Raw genomic sequence first — 25,327 nt, forward strand, 5'->3', positions numbered from 1 at the left:
TGCTGTTGAGTCTGCAGGGCCTGGAATGCTTTAAACAAGCTTTGAGAGAAAACTTCCCAACCTAGAACAAGTTGTGGTTCTGTATGCCTTACTTTTTATTTTCTCTTCATTGGAGAAGACTGTAGAGAAAGAGAGGGAGCTGACATCTGGGTGGATGGAGGAAAAGAGCAGGGCCCTCCGAGTGAATGAGTCCTGGTTCCCCTCCGCCATCAGCAGCTGATGGCTGATTTGCCTCAACCGACGTACACAAAGTTTCCACCATTGAAGCTTCCATCGTGGTTTGTGGGCCTAGTAAGGAAACGGGTGTCTGAAGAGATCCTGGGCTTTCATCAGCCTCAAGAATCTCCCCTGATGCCTGAGGTGCAGCATGGGAATGAGGCCTGGTTTTCTTGGCCTTTTTCCTTGGCAGCTCTTCAGACGGGCCTGCTCCTCCCTCCATACCTAGCACGAGACATCGGAGCCTCTGATTTTCTATACAAAGTTTAAGTGTAGCCAAATGGCTGAAAAAGAGTTTTGGAACGAATGATTTGCAAATAGGGCAGGACGTATGGTCGTGGGCCTAGCCTAAACAGAATATGCACTTATCGTGGAAATTCTTGTGAGGAATCCGTCTCCCACAAGCACACTTTCCCTTTCTAATAGACATGTATGTATTAGCAAAAAAAACAAAAGGAAGCAATAAAAACCCCACAGCATACTTATCTGTAGTGGTCGTTTGTAGCGGTCATCGAATTAGTGATCTGCTTTCCGAACTGGCAAACTGGAATCTGACATTCACTGTGGCAGAAAAATTCTGAAGAGGGTATGTGCAGACATCACTTTTATACCCTACTTCGTTTTATGGCCCTAGCGCAGGATGTTACACATACCCTCCTTAAAAAAGACTTTGGTATACTGGCTGCATGTCAGCACTGCAGGCAATGTACAGTTGTGTACACTTACCATAAATGTAGATGTTCGAGTGTCTTCACTGTTGAAGCCATCACTGTAGGGTTCTTCCTGCCAGCAGGCAGCCCTCGGTCGGCCAGAATCCCAAAGTCCGGGTCCGGCATCGGCTGTTCAGTCATGTTCCTTGACGTCAGAGTGCTAGGAGTACAAAGCTGGCAGCCGACGCCATGTTCTCCAGTTTTTCTTGTCCCAGATGTCAGGTGCCCAAACATGAAGGCTAGTAGTAAAACAAAGAAGTAACATACAAACAACCCCATACCCTGAAGCAAATACACCTCAGAAGAAGGGTGAAGTAGAAAACCACAATAATGAAAGTATAAGAGGGGTCAGGAGGGAGGGTAACCCAGACTGCAACAGTGAAGACACTCGAACATCTACATTTATGGTAAGTGTACACAACTGTACTATGTTCATCGTGTTTCACTGTTGCAGTCATCACTGTAGGGTTGAATCCCAAAGCTGAGATAAAGGGTGGTGGTTATAGAGTAGGAGGGGCGGCTAGAAGATCATGCAAGACTGCAGAAGCAAAGCCTGCCCTTGACTTAGAAAAAAGAGGGAGATTGTGGTGCTTAGAGAAAGTATGCACCGAACTCCAGGTTGCAGCTTCCAAAATGTCTTTGGTAGGTACTCCCCTGAGAAAGGCAGCTGAAGTAGCTGCAGCTCTGGTAGAGTGAGTCCTAACAGTTGCTGGGATTTGTTTTCCATGATGTGAGTAACAAAATCTGATTCCATGAGCAATCCATTTAGAAATGGTCTGTTTTGAAATAGCTTTGCCTTGGGAATTTGTTGCATAAGAAACAAACAGTTGCTCTGTTTTCCTGGTATCCTTGGTTCTGTCCAGGTAAAAACGAAGTTGTCTGTGTACATCCAAGGAATGCAAGATCCTTTCTCTCTTATTTTGTGGATTATTGAAGAAGGTTGGCAGGTGAATAGTTTGATTTAAAGCTACTTTGGAAACCACTTTAGGCATGAAAGAAGGATTAGTCCTTAAAGACACCCTGTCTTGGTGAAAAATAATATAAGGTTCCACAGCCATGAGTGCTTGCAATTCCGAGACTCTCCTGGCTGAAGTCAAAGCCAGCAGGATAGCTGTCTTCCATGATAAATACTTAATATCAGATGTGGCAGCAGGCTCAAAAGGAGGCAGAGTGAGTTTTTCCAGAACATAGTTGAGGTCCCATGCAGGAACGGGTGGTGTCCTAGGGGGCCTTAAATTCTTTGCTCCTCTGAGATATTGTTTCAGAAGTGGATGGGAAAAGATTGGAGGATCTGTATTGTAATGTGCAGAGATAGCTGAGGCATGTATTTTTATGGAGGAGAAGGATAAACCCTTATGTAGCATGTCTGTCAGATATAGTAAAATCAGTGGGATATTAGGGATGAGGGGATCTGAATCCTGAGCATGCATCCAGGTGCAAAATCTCTTCCATTTTCCTGCATAAGATTTTCTAGTGCTAGGCCGTCTGGCTTCTAAGATTACATCCATGACCTGTTTGGGAAGAAGAGGATTAATCATAGACCCTGAATTCGCCAGGCTGCCAGGCTGAGAGTTTTGACATGAGAGTGCAGAACCTGGCCCTGGTGTTGGGACAAAAGATTTGGAATCTGAGGCAAAATCCAAGGTGGCTCCTGGGATAGATTCATCAGTGTAGAGTACCAAAATTGACAAGGCCAATTTGGGGCCAGTAGAATCATCTTTCTTGGGCTTGTCCTGCTTGATCTTTAATAACACCCGAGGAAGAAGAGGTAGTGGCGGAAAGGCATACCCAGAGAGGTTTCTCAAACTGAATGATAGTGCATCCACTTTCCATGCTAGTTTGTGGAATGTCCTTGTGCAAAAAATTTGTAACTGGTGGTTGAAGGGGTTTGCAAATAGATCTATGTCTGGGTATCCCCAAACTTCTGTAATCATCTTGAATATATGGGTGTCTAGCATCCACTCGTGTGGGTCTGACAGGTTCCTGCTCAGGCTGTCTGCCAGGATATTTTGTTTCCCTGGCAGGAACTGAGCTTGTAGATTCACTTTGCAAGCTAGAGCTGTGTTCCATAGAGTCATGGCTAGTCTGCAAAGGGAGTAGGAGTGCTAACCCACTTGCTTGTTTATGTACCACATAACTGTGGTGTTATCTGTCCGTATCAGTAGTTGTCCTGGTTGTAGAAGGTCCCTGAAAGCCAAGAGGGCATTCTGTACAGCTAACATCTCTTTTAAATTGATATGTAGGTGTTTCTGATTCTCTGTCCAAAAACCCTGCAGACCTTTCCCCTGTAGGTGGGCTCCCCAAGCATAATCCGAGGCGTCCGTGGTTAACACTTGGCTGGCTGGATGCAGACTGAAGGCTTTCCCTTTGTTGCGAAGACATGCCTTGGTCCACCAATGGAATTCCTTTTGTAGGTATGGCAAGACAGAAATCTGTGTGTCTAGACTGTGGCAATGCTGACACCATACAATTTTTTAGGTACCATTGTATTTTTCTCATATGTAGTCTTGCATTTGGTATGAGAAGGATGCAGGAGGCCATGTAACCCAAAGCCTGCAGGAATTTCCTTGCAGTTAGCTGTGTCATTGACGCCAAGGTTTTGAAAGTTGAGGCCAGCTGTAGTTGTTTTTCGGATGTCAGGAATGCCATCTGGGTTGTAGTGTCTAGAAGAGCACCCAGGAAAGTTATCTGTTGTGTGGGTGTCAAATTTGACATTTTTATGTTCACAGTGAATCCCAGGTAGTTTAGGAAATTTTGAACAAATTTCAGATGCTGTAGTAAGACATCCTTGCTGTCTGCTTGAATAAGGCAGTCGTCTAGATAAGGGTAAATTTGAATTCCCTTGAGTCTGCAATAAGCCACTACTGGTGCCAGGCACTTGGTGAAGACCCTGGGTGCAGTAGACAAGCCAAAGGGCAGTGCAGAGAATTGGTAATGTTTCGAGCCGGCCTTGAACCCGAGGTATTTTCTGCACTCTTGTCTAATAGGGATGTGTAGGTAAGCCTTCTTTTAAATCTAATGTCACCATCCATGCATTTTTGCTCAACATTGGCAGGAGCTGCTGCAGAGTAAGCATCTTGAACTTTGGAATCTCCAGGAAGGTGTTTAAGACTGACAGATCCAGGATGGGTCTCCAAGAATTTTGTTTTCTGGGCACTAGAAAGAGCCTTGAGTAAAAGCCTTGCCCCGTCTCTGATAGTGGAACCAGTTCTATTGCCCTCATATCCATGAGGGATCCCACCTGGTTTAATGCCTCTGACCATTGGTGTTTTGGTAGGTCTGGCCATCCATTTGGTCTTGGCAAGGTATGAAAGTGGAATTTGTAACCTCTTGAAACCACATCCAGAACCCACTTGTCTTGGGTTACGTAAGTCCAATTTTGTTGAATGGGATAGGAGCTTCCATGCGAGAGGTGCCTGGAGCCAAGCAGGGGGAGTCATTGAGCCTGTTTTCTATAAGTTTGAGGTCTGGTCCTCTCCACCCCTGGGTGTGGAAGCACTCCACTGCCTAGGTCTGTAAGAGGTTTGTGCTTGGGCCCTCCCTCTGGAGCGCCTATATCTACCCCTCTGAGGCCTGTCCGAGGTGGGAAAGGACCAATTTTTTGTTGGCCAATTTCTGCTAAATTTTGGGGGCTTAACTTGTAAGAAATCCTTAACTGTTTGCATGGATTTTGCCTTGTCCTCCATTTTCTTTATCACCTCTTCAGCCTTAGACCCAAAGAGAACATTATGCTGAACAGGAGCATCCAGTAACTTTGCTTTCACTTGATCAGGTAAGTTTTGTTCCTTTAACCAGGCATGCCTTCTAATGACTGTGCCAGAGGCAGCCGTCCTGCAAGAAGCCTCCAAGGCATCAAAACCACAGTGTAAACCATGCTTCCCCACTTGCTCAGTGGCATGCATCAAATCCTGTAATTCCTTATTATCTGCACATGCAGCAATGATACCTAGCTTTTGTTACATAACAGGCAGTAGAAATTGCTGATATTTTAGCATATGAAATTGGCAATTAAAAGCTCTAATAGATAATGTAGCTGAAGTGTACACTTTTTTACCCCATCTCTCCAAAACTCTAGAATCTTTATCTGTCAGAATAGGGTTTTTAGCAGAAGCGGCCTTAACCCCCTTAGGACCCTGAGAAATGGTTTCTGGGTCAGCAGTAGGATTTTTGTAAAGAAACTGGTGGGAGTCAGGGACCCTGTAGTATCTGTCGGGCTTAGCTGGAGCTGGAGGAAAGGAGTCAGGAGTTAAATTAGCCTCAGAAAAGGCATCATCCACAATATCCAAAATAGGAGGAATAGCCAAGGGTCTATGCTGGGGAAGAAGGAAATCCCTAAGTCTTCTCTTAGATTCCGAGTACTCCTGTCCCTCCCAGTGGAAATGTTCCCTCATGTCATGTAAAGTTTCCCCAAAAGAAAAATCCTCAAGGGGAGAGGCTGAAGGAATGGATTCTTCAGCATCAGAATCCTCATAAGGAGGGAAAGTATATTCCTGTTCAGAGGAAGACACTGATGAAATAGATGCCTGATCAGAAGATTCATAATCCACATCTTGCCTTGGCCTTTTGTCTGGAGGGGGATGTGAACCCCTAATTATGGTTAATAAGTCCTCCGCCATTATAAGTAGCTGTTTCTGAGATTTGGGTCCAGGATCAGAAGAGGCCTGGGCTGGTGTCTTAGATTTAGAAGGAGTCCTTGTCTTTGCCTTTATCACAAGCTGTGTAGGCCTGAAAACCCCCTCGGAAGCCGGTACCTGCCCAGCGGCTCCGGACCCATCCGAGGGAGTATTGTCCGAAAGTCCTGCAACCTGAGTGCTCATAGGCCTAGTAGGGTCCTCGTTGGAGTCCGTTTCGGCAATCGGTTCTGAAATAGCCAACAGCAGGGCCGTTGAGAAAGCGCCTCACTGACGACGGCCGAACCTGAAGCTGGTTCTGCTTGTAAAACGTTGTCTTATTTGGAACTCGGAGGCCTGTCCTTATCCTTGCGTCGTTTGTGAACTCCGGTAGTCGGAAGCGTGTCCGACGACATTTTATAATTAAATCGCCTACCAAAGTAGTGAAAAGCAAAATCGTACCTTCGCTTAATAGTACGTTGGTTAAATCTAGCACAAAACCAACAACTAGCTACGTCTTGGTCAGGGCCTAAACAAGGAATACAATAAGAATGGAAATCCTTATGAGGTATTTGCTTCCCACAAGAAATGCAATTATTAACTTTTTCTGACATCGTACTGGAGCAAGAAAAAAGTTTCCCCAACGGGGTACTTAGCTTTGAGAAGAAGAAGTAAATCTTCGGACTGAAGCACGAAAAAATATCAGGAGTCAGCCGACCGGCACTTGCGAATGGCTTTCACCGCACGGCAAGAAAGACTGGAGAACATGGCGTCGGCTGCCAGCTTTGTACTCCTAGTGCTCTGATGTCAAGGAGCATGACTGAACAGCCGACGCCGGACCCAGACTTTGGGATTCTAGCCGACCGAGGGCTGCCTGCCGGCAGGAAGAACCCTACAGTGATGATTGCAACAGTGAAACACGATGAACATCAACCTCCTGACTGTTATGAATACTGCAACATGTGAATAGAAGGACATCTTACAATACAGCTATCACCTCGTTCAAAAAAAAAAAATACTGCAATCTGGGATCTCAGCACTTGGGCAGACAACTCCTTCCCCTTCGACCACCATGAAACATTAGTGATCAGGAAGTCCTTCTATTTATCACAACTAATATTGAAAGGTATCCCATCTAGGCCAAAAGAAATAATTCCACTACATTCTGCACTAATTAGACCAACTAAAGAGTAAAGTGCAATGCACAGTTATATGTATCGCTCCAGACATGTCACACAACTAGAAAGACCACACTGCTTCCTAACCAAATATATCACTGGACTAAAGACCCTTGGATACCAGCACAGGCTTGAAGCCCTATCCTTGCATTCAGTTTACTACACAAGAGTCTATAAGAGACTAAGTCTTGCCTTTTGTTCTACAAAGAAGCCAGCTTTCCTTGAGCTCTTGTATCTTGGAAGACAAACAGCTCCACTAACACAAGACCCAATGAGTTAAGACTTCCAAGACGGCTTCACATTGAGTAACAGCTAATTTCAGCTCTCCAAGTGTGAAAACACAAACTCAGAACAGAGAGCCAGTAAACTTGTATTTGGGGGTAAATTTCAGTAACTGGCTAGTAAGTGCATTGCATGGATGCCAGCAAAAATGAAAATCAGAGAAACTGCAGAAAATCAATCACAGAAGGTGAGGAAAAAACGGTGACTGGGAAGAATTCTGCAGCTGTTCAAGACATGACTTCTAGTAACCTGAGAAAAAAACTAGTCAAATGTACTCAGAGATGATTAAAATAAACAAAACACTAACTGGGTATATCAACTAAAATAACAAAAGGCTGGAAAAATGGAAGAGGCTTTAAATAGATATTTAGATGAGGTGATAAAACTGCAAAAAGTAAAAAAAAGAGGCTGGCTGAATATGAGACTGCTCAAGAAGAGAGGTTTCAAAAAAACAGTATAATTAGAGGACAGAACACATAGGGAAAACCTGAGATTTTCTGCTGTACCAGAAAAGGAGAAGGAAAAGACCATACATTTTATGAAAGCACAAATAAGCAACTGGACTGGTATGCCACAGCAGTTGTTAAATGAAATGGCACATCATGTGTATGCTTCAGACCTGGCCATGAGAAAGCAACCTACAGATTTAATCACAAAGATGCAATCCTACCAGCAGAAGGAGTGGATTCTGACAAAATTGTAGCAGAAGGACAAAGTACTAAAAGTGGGAGACAAGAGTGTTTGTGGAAAATGATTACTCACTGTACATCAGGCAGAAGAGGAGTAAATTTATTCCACTAATCAGGGGATATCGAGAAGCAGGCATGAGACTCAAACTGCTGTAACCAGCTATCTTCAAAATGTGCCTTCCAGGAGGGACAAAATTATTTTTTGATGCAGCACAGGGTGTATATCACATCGAACTTGTATAAGTTCGAACTATGTAATATCGAACTCAAAAGTCTGACACCCCACAATAACGAACACACAGAACAGCGATTTTTTTTCCTAGGGAAAAAATAGCTGTTCCCTAACAACAACAACAAAAAAAACATAAACCTTAAACTAAAACTAAAGTGGGGGCCCCCCCTACAAATATACGAACTCTGAGATCGCACCACAGAGGAGAAAATAGCAAAGCCCCAAAAACGGCCCACCAATTTTTTTTCCCTGGGAAAAAAAATCGATGTGCTGCGGCTTCGCTATTTTTGTGTTTCAGACTTTTGAGTTCGATATTACATCGTTCGAACTTATACAAGTTCAACAATGTGATATAGACCCTGCAGAACATGCTAAGGAAGAAATACAAAAGTTTGCCAAAAAAAGTGTGCTGGGAAACAAGAGAAGATTCTGCTTCTTGTTCTTCTGGTAATAAAGACCACAGAGAGGCTGCACCAATGAAACAGTTTTCAATGTTTCAACAGAAAATGCTTGAGAGACAAAAAGCACAACAGCTGACTAGAACAAGTAAGAGTTTGTTAGAAATGAGATAGAGACTGGTTTTGGGATATGGGGATAAATAGGAATAAAACCAGACAAATTAATGTGGCATTACAAAGCATTAATTATATTTGTGAAACAAGACAGAACAAGAAAACCTGGGAATATTGGACTTTTTGAGTAGAGAACTCTAAAGCATGTGCCCTACTTCATGTCATTAATGTTTGGAAGAACACTTAGAAGAGGGGAAGAGAATGGAGAGAGTTAACTGTAAGTAAAACAAAATGTTGTTAACAGTACTGTTTTTATGATGCATGACAATCTACATGCTATAACAAAGTTTTCTCAGTTATTTTCAAGTGTAATGGGGATACCAAAGTAAGCAGGTACACACTCCTGTTAAAACGCCAGGTTTTTGTGACATAAAAAAATGAAACCACAATAAATCATTTCAAAACTTTTCCCACCTTTAATGTGACCTACAACCTGTACAATTCAATTGGGGGTCCAAAAGCCAAAATATAAAACAGGAGGGTAGACTTTTGATGAAATTTATGAATATATCTGGCATGGAAAATATGAATTCAGTAGTAGGACTCAGAGTGAATTTACATACTTTTCCCCAAGATACAAAAACTGGGCTAAGCTAGACACGACAGAATGTACATTTTACAAGAACACGTGCATTTAATTGAAAGTTTTGATACTTACCCAGTAACTATTTCAGCAAACACACCAATAATAACTAAAATAAAAATGCAGGGTAATACAAAAAAAAATGAGGCACTGGTGCTTTCCCACCTGTTGAAAACAGAAGAAATTATATGGGCGTTATTAGAGAAGATAAACATTTCTTCTGAAAATATAGCTAGAAATAAAATTAAAGTGGAGGTTAAAAATAGGGTGGAAATAAAAGAGAGAGAAAGATGGTTAAGAAGTAAGAAGAATTATTTAAAGGGATTGACAAATGTTAAAGTTCTGCAGAACAGGGGAGATCTCTCAGAACAAGAAGAGGATCAACTGCAGAATGTTAAACAGAAGTTAAGGGATTACCTCTGTGATGACATGAGGTAGTGCCTATGCCAGGAGAAGTACGGCAGTGGATGTGTAACACATACCAGCATAGCTTGCTGGAGTTTTGTAAAGAATTATATGTCATTTGTATATCAAACTGATTTGTACAGGTGCTTGTGTTGAAAATGTACTTGTAAGCTGCTTGTGTTAAAAATGTACCAACAAAGGGTCCTGCTGGCCAGAAAAGAAATACACCGGTATGTCAGACTGTATTGTAACTGCTGACATGAACATATTGTAACATAAGATACTAGAAGAGAAGAGGTTAACCTCAGTATAGCCAACCTTGAAAAATAGTCTGAAATTAAATTACCTGGTTTACGCCATAAACATTGCATCTTACAGTTCTGATGGCAGCCAGAAACAAAATGTCTGTGAAAACCAGGACTAGGAAGCCTTCTGCATTGTCCTTAGGGGTGAACTAATTGCTACCCTGGAAGGGTGGAAATTTCTGAAATAGTTTTACAGCTTCCAGATGCTGCAACACATCTTAGCAAAGCTGTGTGTTTGTGTGTGTACATACACACACACACACATATATATATATATATATATATATATGAAGGTTTTAGGATTAAAGATTTTTAAGCAGCGAGAGGAAGTATAGGTGTGAATTAGTTGCATAGAAGAGGGGAGACGGTGGGCAAAAGTGGGGGAATGGTCAGCTAGTGGGTCTTGGAGAATACCACTGTCTGAGATGTAGTGAGGATGGGTTACTAGAATCCAATCTATTGTACTTCCAGTAGTGGAGTTGTTTGAGGGTCTGGTACTGGAATTGATTAGCGGTGTGAAGTTATATAGGTTAATGTTGAGTGAGTTAGTGGGAGATTGGATTGTGGCCCAATTTATGTTAATATCACCCAGGATTATTGTTTCTTGAGTGATGTTAGAAGATACCCAGGAGAGAATGTCTTCAATGGATGAGACATTATCACCGGGGAGATATAGAGGGAGAGGATAAATACGAGTTTATGCTTGTTTAGGTGGAGTAGGGTTGGTATCATTTCTGCCTTACCAAATTTGGGGAAGGGTTTGGTATATGGGGTGACTAGCAGGGATGCAGAGTATAAGAGTGCAACCCCGCCTCCTTTTTTTGTGTTCTATCGTTTCTTAGAATGAGGTAGTTACATGGTATTAGTTCAGAGTCTTTTACATGGGACTTGAGCCAGGTTTCTGAGATGAAGAGAATGTCTGGTTGATTATGTAGAAGCCAGGCATGAAGGTTTGGAATTTTGTTACAGAGGCTTCAAGTATTTAGGGCTGAGAATTGGAAGGATTTACTAGCCGCATAAGGGGGGTGAGGTTGGGAGGATAGGTCCACAGTGGAAGAGGGGTCAGGGTTGGGGTGGATGTCACCAGAGAAGAGGATAGAGATAAGGTGATGGGGGAGATACTTTCTTAGATAGGGGTACTTAGTGCAGTTAATGAGTTTTGAGGCTATATGGCTAGTATAACTGGGAGTAATGTTTATAGTTAGAACTCTACAGGGGAAGAGCATGGTGTTGTTGAGCAGGAAGAGACAAGTGTGGAATTGGGGAGAATGATTTATGTTATTTGGTTGGGTTAGATAGTTTAGATAAATTAAGGTTGTTACAAGTAATATTTGTATTAAATGTGGACTGAGTTTTAAGGGACATGGTTATGATTTGAATTAAGGTGGAGAGAAGTTAAGCTGCAATTTAATTGTTCGGGTTTTGGGAGTTTATTTGAGATTTAGGTTTGTCAGTATATCAGAAAAGTAATGGGTGGTGGTATAGTCTAAGGGATGGAGTAATTTAAGGGAGTGGACTATGGGAGGGGATTGATAGGGGTGAGGTGGGTAGTATGGAGTGGATGGTGGGAGTATTTAGTTAAGTTTAAATGTAAATGTAGTGGGGGTGGGTTGAATTTGGGGGTAGGGGAGCGGAGTGAGCCCGCAGGGTGAACGGAGTGGGCAGAGCCAAAGGAGTGAGAAAATCAGTAGCAGCACTGGGCTAGTCCCTAAAAGATAAGCATACAATTAATCTAAGCAGGTTGCAGAGAAACAAATTGCAATGGGACACTACACCTTTCTGTGGAAGTGTGTTCTAGTGCAGACAGAGGCTGGCAAAGCCAGTAAGCAAAAATGCCGAACCTGGAATGCAGCAGCAGAGGAATTTAATTCACTTCAGGTGTAGTTGAATAAAGTCCCGTCTACTGTATGTATTCTGGGGGTTGGATTTCATGTGGAGTGCTGCCATTTGGTGGGCAAAATTGGGAACTGCGTGTATGAGCCTAATAATGTTGTTGTGTCTTTCGGCTTTTCCCGGTTAGGGGACGCCACAGCAGAACTCCGGTCCACTAATGATTGGCAGTAGATTTTTACGTGCAGAGTTGCCGGCCCTGATGCACAACCTTCAACGAAGGTACGCCCATTCACGCATGTCTCCACACAGAAGACGCTCTAGCTGAGAATCAAACAGGACAACGTCTTACTGTGAGGCGACAATGCTACCGCAGCACCACCACTGCAGTCATGAGCCTAATAATATGAATGAAAAAAAAGTCTGTGCGAGTGTGCGAGTCAGATAAAAAGTTTATATTACAGGAGTTGCAGTAAGTTGTTGGAATAGCACCTACACTTAGTTCTGCTTGGGAGAAGAAATTCTCAATACCAGGAGGGAGGCAATCTGGCAGGATTCAAGGAAGCAAGGTCCAGGTAGTTGGGAAAAGTACAGTTGTGTGCACTTACCATAAATGTAGATGTTCGAGTGTATTCACTGTTGCAGTCATTACATCTGGGTTATCGGCTTGCAGGTAGCCCTCAGTTGGCCTGATTAAGAAAGTCTTAGGTCCTGCGTCAGTTGCTGTCTCTTCTTCCGTGACGTCAGGTCATCAGGGGTATAAAACATGCAGCTGACGTCATTACATGTATTTTTCTTGCCCCAGATGTCACGTGCCCCCCTAATGTGAAGCAATTAAATCTACAAATATACAAGGTTATACCTCAAACAAAAAAGCAAATACACCAAAAAGGCTTTAAGCATTGAAAAGGAGAGAAGAGGTATAGGCAAACGAAGTCAGGGGACTGGAGGAAGGGTAACCAGGACTGCAACAGTGAATACACTCTGCACAGGGGGTAAGAATGTGTACCCCCCTGCTTGTTTATGTACCACATAACAGTGGTGTTGTCCGTCTTTACCATTAATTGTCCTGGAAGAATGTGGTCCTTGAAGGCTGTCAGAGCATTCTGTACAGCTAACATTTCTTTATGATTAATGTGAAGATGCATTTGAATTGGGTTCCATTTGTCCTGAATGCACTTCCCTGCCAGGTGTGCCCCCAAACCCCCCCCCCCCGCATGCATAGTCTGATGCGTCTGTTGTTAGAGTTTTAGGCGGCAGGGGGTAGTGTGAATGGTAGTCCCTTGTTTTGGTGGCAGGCCTCTGCCCACCAAAGGAACTCTAGACGTAGACAAGGAATGATAGGAAAAATTGCTTCTACATCCTGAGAATGTTGACACCATAGGCTTTTTAGATACCATTGTAGTTTCCTCATATGCAGTCTTGCATATGGAATTAGAAAAATGCAAGAGGCCATGACCCCAAGGCTTGTAGTATTTGCCTTGCAGATAGCAGGGCTTTTGTGACCAATTGTTTGAAGTAGATTGTCAGGTGAATTTGTTTCACTGGCATGAGGAAAGCCATCTGGGAAGTTGAATTCAAGCTTGCTCCCAGGAATATAATTTGTTGACAGGGTACCAGGTGGGATTTCTTTTCGTTTATGGTGTACCCCAGACAAGTTAGCACCCTCTGTACAAAAGCCAGATAATTCAAAAGTATGTCCTGGTTTTCTGCCTGAATTAGACAATCGTCCAGTTATTGGTATATTTGAATATTTATTTGCCTGCAAAATGCAATGACTGGAGCTAGGCATTTTGTGAATACCCTGGGTGCAGTAGAGAAGCCAAAGGGCAGTGCAGACAACTGATAGTGCGTGTAGCCTGCTTTGAAGCGTAGGTATCTTCTGCAAGATTCCCCGATTGGGATGTGCAGGTATGCTTCCTTCAAATTTAGTGCTGCCAACCAGACATCTCTGCTTAACATAGGAAGCAACTGGTGAAGAGTCAGCATCTTGAATTTTGGAATCACCAAAAGGGTGTTTAGAGTAGGCAGATCCAGGATGGGACGCCATGAATTGTCTTTTCTGGGTACCAGGAAAAATCTCAAGTAGAAACCTTGTCCCTTTTTCTCTTCTGGTACCAATTGAATAGCCCCTATGCTTAAGAGAGAGAGTACTTGCTTTTGGGCCTCTGCCCACTGCTTTGAAGGTAGATCCGGCCAACCATTTGGAGTTGGTGACGTGTGGAAGTGAAATCTGTATCCTCGGGACACTATATTTAAAACCCATTTGTCCTGGGTAATGAGTCCCCAGTTCTTTGCATGAAGTGCAATCTTTCCACGCAAAGGGACAGTCAGTTGAGAAGTGCTTGGAAGTTTTAAAAAGAAGTCATTGAGACAGTTTACCAAAGGGGGAGTTTTATTACACCCAAAATTGGAAGTGGAGGCCCCCCCACTGCTTAGTCCTTGTGCATCCCCTGGGAGTGAAGCCTGGGTGCTCTGCTGGATCTGGATTTGGACTGAGAAGGTCTGGAAGAGGCAGGAAAGGATAAATTCTTAGAAGGCCAATGCCTACTAAATCTTGGAGGTTGTACTTGCAAAAAGTTTTTAACAGTTTACATAGATTTAGCTTTTTCCTCCATCTTTTTAACAACTTCTTCTGTCTTGTTGCCAAACAGGTGGCCCTGATTTAAGGGAGCATCCAGTAATTTCGCTTTAACATGATCTGGCAAGGATTGCTCCTTAAGCCAAGCATGCCTTCTAAGTACAGACCCAGTTACCGCAGCCCTGCAAGATGCCTCTAGTGAAGCAAAACTACATTGCAACGTATGTTTACCAACTTAAGCAGAATGCATAAAATCCTGTAAATCCTTAACTTCAGCACAATCAGGAATCAACATCATTTTCTGTTTAAGCAATCCAATAATATGCTGTTGATACTTTAACATATGAAACTGGCAATTCAAGGTCCTAATGGCCAAAGCTGCAGAAGTGTATACCTTCTTACCCCATCTATCCAGCGCCCTGGAGTCTCTATCAGAGGGGGTAGGTTTTTTTGGCAGTAGTAGCTTTAATGCCCTTGGGTCCCTGTGAAATGGTTTCAGGATCCGCATTAGGACTCTTGAAAAGGAACTTGTGAGAGTCAGGAACCCTGTAATATCTATCAGGTTTTCTGGAAGCCGGAGGTAGACAGTCAAGGGCCATGCTAGACTCCGAAAAGGCATCATCAACAATGTCCACTACAGGAGGTATAGCTAAAGGCCTGTGCTGGGGCAAGAGTATGAAATCCCTAAGCCTCTTTTTAGAATCAGAGAATTCCTGACTTTCCCAATGAAAAAGTTCCCTGAGAGTATGCAAGGTTTCACCAAAAGAGAAATCCTCTGGGAGGGAAGCAGAGGGAATTAGAGTGCTCAGCATCAGAATCCTCATAGGTAGATACGGGTAAATCCTGGTCATCAGAGGAAAAGTACAGTTTTGTACCTACCATAAATGTAGATGTTCGAGTGTTCACACTGCTGCAGTCATCACACTTGGGTTATCTGCCGTCAGGCAGTCCCGCAGTCGGCCCGAGTTCCAAAGTCTTGGTCCGGCATCGGTTGCTGTCGCTTCTTCCCTGACGTCAGAGCGACAGGGGTATAAAAGAGGCAGCCGACGCCATTTTCTTCAGTTTTTCTTGCCCCAGATGTCAGGTGCCCCCAAATAGGAAGGCAATACATAATCCTAAGTAAATTATGTAAGTAGAAAACAATAGCTGTAGCTGTAAGCAAATACACCATACAGAAATGCATCTTAGAGATTGTATAAACAGGGAGCTATAGATAAAACCCAGGTAAGCAGAGGGGAAGGTGGGAGGGTAACCTGGACTGCAGCAGTGTGAACACTCGAACATCTACATTTATGGTAGGTACAAAACTGTACTATGTTCCATCGTGTTACACTGCTGCAGTCATCACACTTGGGTTGAATCCCAAAGCTAAGGCTGGGCGGTTGGTACTAAACAGGGTTTGGAGAAACTAGCAGGCCCTGCAAAACTGCAGTGGCAAAGCCAGCTCTGGTTTTTGAGTACAGAGGTAAGTGGTAGTGCTTGGTGAAGGTGTGCACTGAACTCCAAGTTGCAGCTTCCAAAATATTCTTGGTTGGTACCCCTCTGAGGAAGGCTGCTGATGTTACTGTAGCCCTGGTGGAATGAGGCCTAATGTTACCAGGTACAGGTTTCCCATGGTGTGTGTAGCAGAAACAGATACAATGTCCTATCCATTTTGAAATGGTCTGTTTTGATATAGGCTTTCCTTGAGATCCTGCAGCACAGGATACAAAGAGCTGATCAGATTTTCTGAAAAACTTTGTTTTATCCAAGTAGAAACGTAACTGCCTGTGAATGTCCAAAGAGTGTAGGAGCCTTTGCCCTTTATTCTGGGGGTTTGGATAAAAGGTGGGTAAATGAATGGTTTGGTTTAGAGCCACACTGGATACTACCTTTGGCATAAAGGAAGGGTTAGTTTGTAAAGAGAGACTGTCTTGATGAAAAATGATGAAAGGCTCCACTGCCATTAGGGCCTGTAGCTCTGAGACTCTTCATGCTGAAGTTATTGCTAGCAGCAGGGCAGTTTTCCACGATAAAAACTGTAAATCAGCTGAAAAAGCTGGCTCAAAGGGTGGTAGTGTAAGTTTTTCCAAAACAAAATTGAGGTCCCAAGTTGGTGTTGGTGCTCTTCGGGGTGGTCTTATGTTCTTAGCCCATCTGAGGTACGGTCTTAATAATGGATGTGAAAAAATAGGAGGATCTGTGTTGTAATAAGCTGAAATAGCTGAAGTGTGGATCTTTATAGATGAAAAGGAAAGGCCTTTGTGCAACATCTCAGTTAAATATTGCAGAATCTGAGGAATATTTGGGACAAGAGGATTTTGGCCTTTAGCCTGGTTCCAGGCGCAGAATCTTTTCCACTTGTCTGAATAGGTTTACCTGGTGCTGGGTCTCCTGGCCTCCAGAATGACATCCATAACAGCTGTAGAGAGAAGTGTTGACTGGTTGTTTAGATAATCTGCCATGCAGCCAGATATAAAGTCTTGAGCTGGCTGTGTAGAATCTGATTGTTTTGCTGAGTCAGCAGGTGAGGAATTTGAGGTAAAATCCATGGTGGGCCTTGAGCCATGTTCCTTAATATTGGATACCAGTGTTGGCGTGGCCAGTCTGGAGCAATGAGTATCATTTGTGGCCTCTCTAATCTGGCTTTTAGCAGCACCTTTGCCAGAAGAGGCAGTGGAGGAAAGGCATACACTGTTAGTGTTTTCCAACTGAATGAGAGGGCGTCCACTTTCCAAGCTAGTGTGTGGTATTGTCCTTGTGAAAAACTTTTGCAGTTGGTAGTTTTGGGGGGAGGCAAACAGATCTATGTCTGGGCTCCCCCATTTTTGAGTTATCATTGTGAATACTTGTGGGTCTAGTTTCCACTCATGAGGATCCATGATATTTCTGCTTAGTTTGTCTGCCAATGTATTTTTCTTTCCTGGCAGGAATTGTGCTTGTAGTTGAACTTGGTAGGTCAGTGCTGTGTTTCACAAGGTCATTGCTTGCCTGCATAGGGGGTAGGAAAGTGTGCCCCCTTGTTTGTTTATGTACCACATCACTGTGGTGTTGTACGTCTTGATTAGAAGTTGTCCTGGATGTAGGGGGTCCTTGAAAGCTGTTAGGGCATTTTGTACAGCTAGCATCTCTTTTTGATTGATGTGGAGATGCATTTGATCTGCAGACCATTTGCCCTGAATACACTGTCCTGCCATGTGTGCTCCCCAGGCGTAATCCGATGCATCTGTTGTCACTGTTTGCCTGGCTGTGGGCAAGGTGAAAGGCTGACCCTTGTTGAGGTGACATGCCTGAGCCCAACCATAGAAACCCCTGTTGAAGGCAGGGAATTAGTGGTGTTACTGTTTCCAAGCTGTGGCTGTGTTGAGTACATACACTTTTCAGGTACCATTGTAATTTCCTCATATGCAGTTTGGCATATGGTATTAGTAGTATGCAAGATGCCATGAATCCCAAGGCCTGCAGAATTTTTCTTGCAGGGAGTTGGGTCTTTGTTGCCATCATTTTGAAGTATTGAGTCAGTTGTCCTTGCTTGTCTGGCGTGAGATAAGCCATCTGGGCCGTTGTATTTAAGCTGGCACCCAGGAATATTATGCCTTGTGAGGGCACTAGTTTTGACTTATTTTCATTTACTGTGTACCCTAGGCAACTTAGAAGGTTTTTTTTACAAACGCCAGATGTTTTAAAATAATGTCCTTGCTGTCTGCTTGAATAAGGCAGTCGTCCAGGTATGGATATATTTGGATTCCTCTTTGTCTGCAGTATGCAATTACTGGTGCCAGGCATTTTGTGAAGACCCTGGGAGCAGTAGATAAGCCAAAGGGCAGTGCAGAGAATTGGTAATGAGTTGTACCTGCTATAAATCGGAGGTATCTTCTGCAATTTTGTCTGACAGGGACATGCAGGTATGCCTCCTTGAGGTCCAATGTTACTAGCCAAGCCTTCTTGCCCAGCATGGGAAGAAGTTGCTGTAGTGTGAGCATCTTGAATTTGGGTACTTCCAGGTATGTGTTTAGAATTTAAAGGTCAGGAATGGGTCTCCAGGCTTTGTCCTTTCGGGGAACCAGAAAGAGTCTTGAGTAAAATCCTTGTCCTTGCTCCTGTGTAGGAACCTGTTGAATGGCTCTCATGTCCATGAGTGCTGTACTTTGTCTTTGAGCCTCTGCCCGTTGATTTGATGGCAGGTTTGGCATTCCTTTTATCCTTGGTAAAGTGTGAAAGTGGAACCTGTATCCTTGAGTTACAATATTTAGGACTCATTTGTCTTTTGTGATGATGTGCCAATTGTCTGCAAAAAGTGCAAGTTTTCCTCCCAAGGGAGCTGCCAAGAGTGATTTGCTTGGCAGTCTGAGGGGTAAGTCATTGTGATTGTCTTCTGATAGTTTGAGACCCGTCTTCTCCTCCTTTCTGGGTTGTGGCACCCCATTGTCGTGGCTTGTAAGAGCCTTGTGGCTGACCTCTGCCCCTTGAGCGTCTGTATTTGCCCCTCTGTGGTCTGTCAGAAGTTGGAAAGGACCAGTTTTTGGTTGGCCAATTTCTGCTGAAACGAGGGGGTTGGACCTGTAAAAAATCCTTGACCGTCTGCATAGATTTTGCCTTATCCTCCATTTTCTTTAAAACCTCTTCTGCTTTCACACCAAATAAAACATCCTGCTGTAAGGGTGCATCCAATAACTTTGCTTTAACATGATCAGGTAAAGTTTGTTCTTTTAACCAAGCATGCCTACGAATAACAGACCCTGTTACGGCTGCTCTGCAAGAAGCTTCCAATGAATCAAATCCACATTGCAAAGTATGTTTTCCCACTTGTTCTGCTGCATGCAACAAATCTTGCATTTCATTGTAATCAGGCTGCTCTGTATGTGTGCTCATTAATTGAGACATCAAATATTGTTGATATTTCAGCATGTGAAACTGGCAATTTAAGGCCCTCATAGCTAGAGTAGCTGAGGTATATACTTTCTTTCCCCATCTGTCTAGTGCTCTAGAATCCCTTTCGGACGGTACAGGAGTTTTAGCAATAGAGGCCTTAACCCCTTTGGGACCCTGGGAAATGGTTTCTGGGTCAGCAACAGGGCTTTTATATAGGAATTTATGTGAGTCAGGGACTCTGTAGTATCTGTCTGGTTTGGCTGGTGCAGGAGGGAATGAATTTGGGTTAAGGCTAGAGTCTGAATAAACATCCTCCACAATGTCTAACACAGGTGGAATAGCAAGGGGTCTGTGCTGGGGTAGTAAGAGAAACTCTCGGAGCCTTTTCTTAGAATCAGAGTAATCCTGGCCTTCCCAGTGGAAATGTTCCCTCATGGTATGTAAAGTTTCCCCAAAAGAGTAGTCTTCTGGGGGAGATGCTGAAGGAATAGACCCTTCAGCATCAGAGTCTTCATAAGGGGGAAAAGAGTACCCCTGTTCCTCAGAAGAATCCGAGGTAATGGAAACCTTGTCAGAGGAAGCGTAGTCCTCCTCCTGTATAGGCCTTTTGTCAGGTGGGGGATGGGAACCCCTGATTAGGGTAATTAAGTCTTCGGCCATCTTAAGCATCTGTTTCTTAGGCATGGGGCCTTGCACTGGAGACTGCTGTACAGGCTTCCTTACTTTTAATGGAGTTTTCTGTTTTGTAAAGGATTTAATAGTAAGTGCAGTCGGTCTGAAGACACCTTCAGCAACTGACGGCCTTTCAACTGCACCGGAATCCCCATCAGCCATGGAGTCGGAAGGGCCTAAAGATAAAGGCTCTGGAGGCCCTGCAATCTCCGCTTGGGAGTCGGATGCAGGCTGGGGTTCTAAATCAGCGGTCGTCAGGGGCTGCGTAGGCGCCTCACTGAAAACCGGAGAACCGGCGACTGGCCTAGCAGAGGCCTCGGTGTCTGGTTTGGGTCTCGGCTGCCTGTCCTTATCTTTGCGCTTTTTATGCATCCCGGTAGTCGGTTGCTCCGACGGCATGATATAATTAAATTTTCTACCAAATAATGTCAGGCGAAATCAAACCAACGTTTAATAGTTCGTTTGTTAAACCTAGCACAAAACCGACAACCTATGACGTCATGGTCTGAGCCTAGGCAAGGGATACAATAGGAATGAAAATCCTTATGAGGTATTTGCTTCCCACAAGAAATGCAATTATTAACTTTTTCCGACATCGGACTGAGGCAAGAAAAGGTTCCCCAACGGGGTACTTAGCTTTATTGAAGACTTCGGTCTGAAATTCGATTTGAAAATCTCAGGAGTTGGCCGACCGGCACTTGTGAACTGCTTCTGCTTCAGGCACTGCGCGGCAAGAAAGACTGAAGAAAATGGCGTCGGCTGCCTCTTTTATACCCCTGTCGCACTGACGTCAGGGAAGAAGCGACAGCAACCGACGCCGGACCAAGACTTTGGAACTCGGGCCGACTGCGGGACCGCCTGACGGCGGACAACTCAAGTGTGATGACTGCAGCAGTGTAACACGAACATCAGAAATTTCAGAATCCTGGTCAGAAGTATGATAAGCAAACTCAGTCCTAGGTCTCTTAGAGGGAGAAGGTTGGCTTCCCCTGATTAAAGTAATAAGGTCTTCAGTCATTCTCATCATTTGTTCTTTAGGCATAGAGGCTTGACCATGTGGTCTGGGCGTCAGTTTTCTAGGCATGGTTCGAGTTTTAGGCCTTGAAGAAGAAGATGGCGCCGGTTTAATATGCAAGTCAGTAGACCTGAATACACCCTCAGAAGCCGGTGCCTGCACAGCGGCTCCAGACCCATCCAAGGTAGACACCCGCAGGTTCCACAGTTGAAGCATCTCACGGCATACCGGACTCCGAATGGGTCTCAGTAGAGGCCTGCGAATCTGAAGTAGCGGGTATCAGGGGCTGCGAAAGCACCTCTCGGAGTACTGGCAAACTCTCTTCTCTCTCTCTCTCTCTGTCTTTATCTTTGCATTTTTTTGGAATGTCGGTAGTCAGATGGCTTACTGAAGACATATCAGAATAATTGAACCGAGCACCAAAATATTTAGAAGTGCAAATATACCGATGTGGTTTAAATAAGGCACAAAACCAACAGCGAGGTACGTCATGGTCAGGGCCTAGGCAAGGAATACAGTACGAATGAAAATCTTTAGGAGGTATTTGCTTTCCACAAGAAATGCAATTATTTACTTTTACTGACATTAGTTTAGAGCAAGAAAAAGTTTCCCCAACGGGGTACTTAGCTTTTAGTTAAAGACTTTGGTTCTGAAACTCGAAAATGAAAATTTCAGGAGACAGCCGACCAGCACTTGCGAACTGCTTCTGCTTCGGATACTGCACAGCAAGAAAGGCTGATGTAATGACACCGGCTGCATGTTTTATACCCCTGACGACCTGACGTCACGGAAGAAGAGACAGCAACCGATGCAGGACCCAAGACTTTGTTAATCGGGCCGACTGAGGGCTACCTGCAAGCAGATAACCCAAATGTAATGACTGCAACAGTGAAACACGAAGAACATCAGCAGTAGCAGAGTAAGGGAGCCTGATGAAAAGGACTGACTGTCCGAGTGGCTAGCACACGACGCAGGGGACTGGGGATACGCCTGGTCTACAGGGATGGAAATTTACATATGATTTGTGATATAAAATGCTTGCAACTAAAACTATGTCAAAATCGTTTGTTTTCATTTAAATAAATGTAAGACTGCCTGTATCATACGTGACAATTTAATAAAGATGTTTCTTGTTAAAAAAAATAAATAAAATAATGATTTAAATCTCCACCATCGTCTAAATAAAACACGTTCACTGGAAAGATTTATTACCCATTATTTATCAGATCTCTAGAACAGACTGCCCTTCTATGTTAACTGACAGCCTTGCATCCTTCAAAACCAACATGGCGAGTGGCTTGTCATCCTCAAGTTCCTCCCCGGCAACCAGTTTTGATTTTTATTCACACAGGACATACGCCATAAGGGTGGGTATCAGCAAACTGTAAACTGCTTTCTCTGTTCTTTAATTTCTATGACACTAGATAATCATTATGTCTTGGATCAAATCCTATACATGTGATTTCCAAGGCTGTTTTACTAGCTGAGCATGAAAGGGCAACTGCCAGAGTTCATCTTTTCCCCTCTAAGTCAGTAATAAGTCCCAATTTCCATCTCATTTTTCCAGCTTTCCTCTAGGCCTCTCATTAAAAGTGCGGCAATGTACTTTATAATATGAAGACACACACTGTTGCTCTTTTTACATTTAAACGCACACACACACACACACACACACACACACACACACACACACACACACACACACACACACACACACACACACACACACACCAGGAAATATCAAATGTAAAACCACGGTGGATGACATAAGCTTTGATTTAAGTCTTTGACATTAAACTACAGATAAATGAGGGAAACACTAGTTCAAGCTGAAAATGGTCTCTGGCAAAAACACTCTCTTCCCCTCCGCAGTCATCCTCCATTGCTCGCATTTCACACAACTATTACCCATGGCAGAAAATAAACAGAGACAAAAACATTAAAATGCCACTCTGATTGCAGCTTAGTGTTAAAAATAACTAGCCCAAAAATAAACAACAGGATACACCTGAGTACAAAAGATGAGTGTAGGAGAGCATATGAATACAAAATACTTCCAATGATAATTCAAGTGTGATACAGCTGAATAGGAAATAATAACATGAAGTAGAAAATGTGAGGCAAGCTGCAGTCAAAAACAGCTAAGAAATATCAAGTTAAAAGAACTATTTACTTTATAACAGATTTAACAGATTATGGTGAAGTCCCTAAATAATCTACCAGAGGAAATGGGAGCATGTAGATCAAAAGAGGAATCCTAGGATGCCCAGGAATAAATGAAGAGAATTAGCAGCACAGGAGTAAACCCTGACACTCATAAGCAATGATTAATGGTCTTCTGACATCAACTTCTTTGCATGTTTTCCATTCAAGGCAGTAATAATGCACAGACTAAACAATTCACATTTTTATTATATGAAAAAAAAAGACAATGGCTGGTGAGTCTGCTTAATGCAAAAGATTACCTATTTCAATAACAAGAAACAGGAAATTATTAAAACTGAAAACACTGCAACTTTTCTTTTTTGTAGGAGCTCTTTCCCTGATGTGGCAGCAAGACCACCATGCCCCAATCTCTACAAATTACCAGTTCCAAGGCTGTAATAGCTCAGAACAAGGGGAAAAGATTTAATAAAATGAAATACACCTTCTGCTCCTTTTCCAAATGTAAAACAGTACTTAAAGTATGACCTAGTCTATGCCCACATTCCCTTAAGTAAACACACCAGAAGAATGACATTTACTATGACAATGTTCTGAGCATCACTATAACAAGACTCAGTAAACAGCACATTTCACCTGTAAATCTTCAAAAAAGTATGACAAATGCAAAACAAATATGCTCATAAACTAGTTTTAAAGCAAGCACAGCAAAATTCATTGAACTAATACCTTGTGTGTTCTCAAAGTGGACATGCAAAATCCCTTGTGCGCATTCCACACTTTAACTGTGGTATCAGAGGAAGCGGATATTACTAGAAAAAATACATAAAAGAGTAAGTTAAAGTAAAAAAAAAACTATTAAAATCCCCTACTAGTGCTTCAGTAACAGAATCTTACTTTGGCATTCATTTCTAACTTGGCCATTAGCATACTTACTTGCATCTCAGTAGATCTAAGAAATTTGCTTTTCAAATGCACTGCATTTTACATGTGGTGTACCTACTGCTATGTGCATCAGAACTTTTTTTTTTTTTGGGGGGGGGGGTACAGAATGATGACTACACTGTAGCATTACTGGCAAAAGATGTGTAGTCAAAAATGAGTGCAGGGAAGAAACTAACAGAATTCTGAACATGATAAAAATTACACAGCACTAGCCAACATACAAAAATAATTTACTTACTTTAAAGGGAAAAAAAACAGTCACCAGCCTCACCAAGTCAGTCACGGTAAATGTATTTTTGTATGCTTCCAAAAAAACAGTCACCAGCCTCACCAAGTCAGTCACGGTAAATGTATTTTTGAATGCTTCCAAAAAAAAAAAAAAAAAAAAAAAAAACACACAGTAGCAATAGCATTCCTATTATTTTACAAGTGTGCGTTGCACAGCTCATTACTATAGCCCTTAGTGTACTTTAAAAGGCTGAAACAATAAGGCATTTAAATCGCTCAAAGACCAGCATCATGGGACAGTAAGGTTACTAGTTTTACATGCTTCGAAGAAAAAATTGTTAGTGAAGCAATATACAGCATATCTGTATAGATGAACACTTGCTGATCTTTGCAGTTTTTTACTTGTGGAAGCTTTTTACTTTAGTCTTCTTTGGAACTTGATTAACCAGTACTATATATGCCTTTGCCAATGCCTTTTGCACCTTTGGACAGAGGGGATTTGAACCTTTTTTGAGCAATTACACATCTTGGAGTCTTAAGTGAATGTAATGCACATTTTGCAATACAACAGCATCCAGATGTTCTACTTTTCTGGTCCAAAGTGATGTATTTTGCATAAATAGAGGTATATAGCATTTAACCACTGAAATGCAATTATTATTGGATAATCAAGGATGGTTTGGCAAGGAAGGACATGGCACCAATTTGCCTTTAATTTCTAATGGTGGGTTGCACCTCCTTTTCACTGATATTTATTAAATGAGGTACACATAAAAATTAATTAAGCAATGCTTCCACACCAACCTTATCTAGTGGTAAATCATAAAACTTTTATTCATCTGCATACCGGGCTCCTAAAGCAACTCTACTACTGAAGTAATGTGCGGTATTTGCACCTGCCAACAAGCAAATGCAAAAAACAAAAACATAACTTAAGGGGTAATAGCTGAGAACTGGCTTATATACAGTTTTGATAAATCTCTACTTTGTCAGTAATGCAGATTATCTGCAACTGTTTCCTCCTTACATGTACCTCTACAGTATAAACAATGTCCCAGGCATTTTTGAACTGAACCAGTTTTCACCTTCGCCACCTTTCATGAAAGACTGTTCTTTGACTCCCAAAACCTTTAATTTTTACCACTACAGCTTTTGTTTTATCTTCATTTATTTTATACCCCAAAAAGACATGAAACTGTCTCACAATGTTATTCAACACTGAAATGTCCTTTTCTCCGGAATTAACCAGTACAAAACAGA

At 42.7% G+C, this 25,327-nt stretch overlaps 1 protein-coding gene across 1 annotated transcript in view; it reads right to left on the minus strand.

The window, feature by feature from the left end:
* WDR48 (WD repeat domain 48) overlaps positions 1-25,327 on the minus strand; it is a 1,921,140-nt gene that overhangs the window by 1,518,879 nt on the left and 376,934 nt on the right. Inside the window, exon 4 of the mRNA XM_044066951.1 lies at positions 23,624-23,706. Coding sequence (XP_043922886.1) covers positions 23,624-23,706 — 83 coding nt within the window. The remainder of the gene's footprint in view (positions 1-23,623; positions 23,707-25,327) is intronic.

The sequence above is a fragment of the Protopterus annectens genome, chromosome 3.part1 (assembly GCF_019279795.1).
Source record: "Protopterus annectens isolate FY-2018-M chromosome 3.part1, PAN1.0, whole genome shotgun sequence".
Lineage (NCBI taxonomy): Eukaryota > Metazoa > Chordata > Ceratodontiformes > Protopteridae > Protopterus > Protopterus annectens.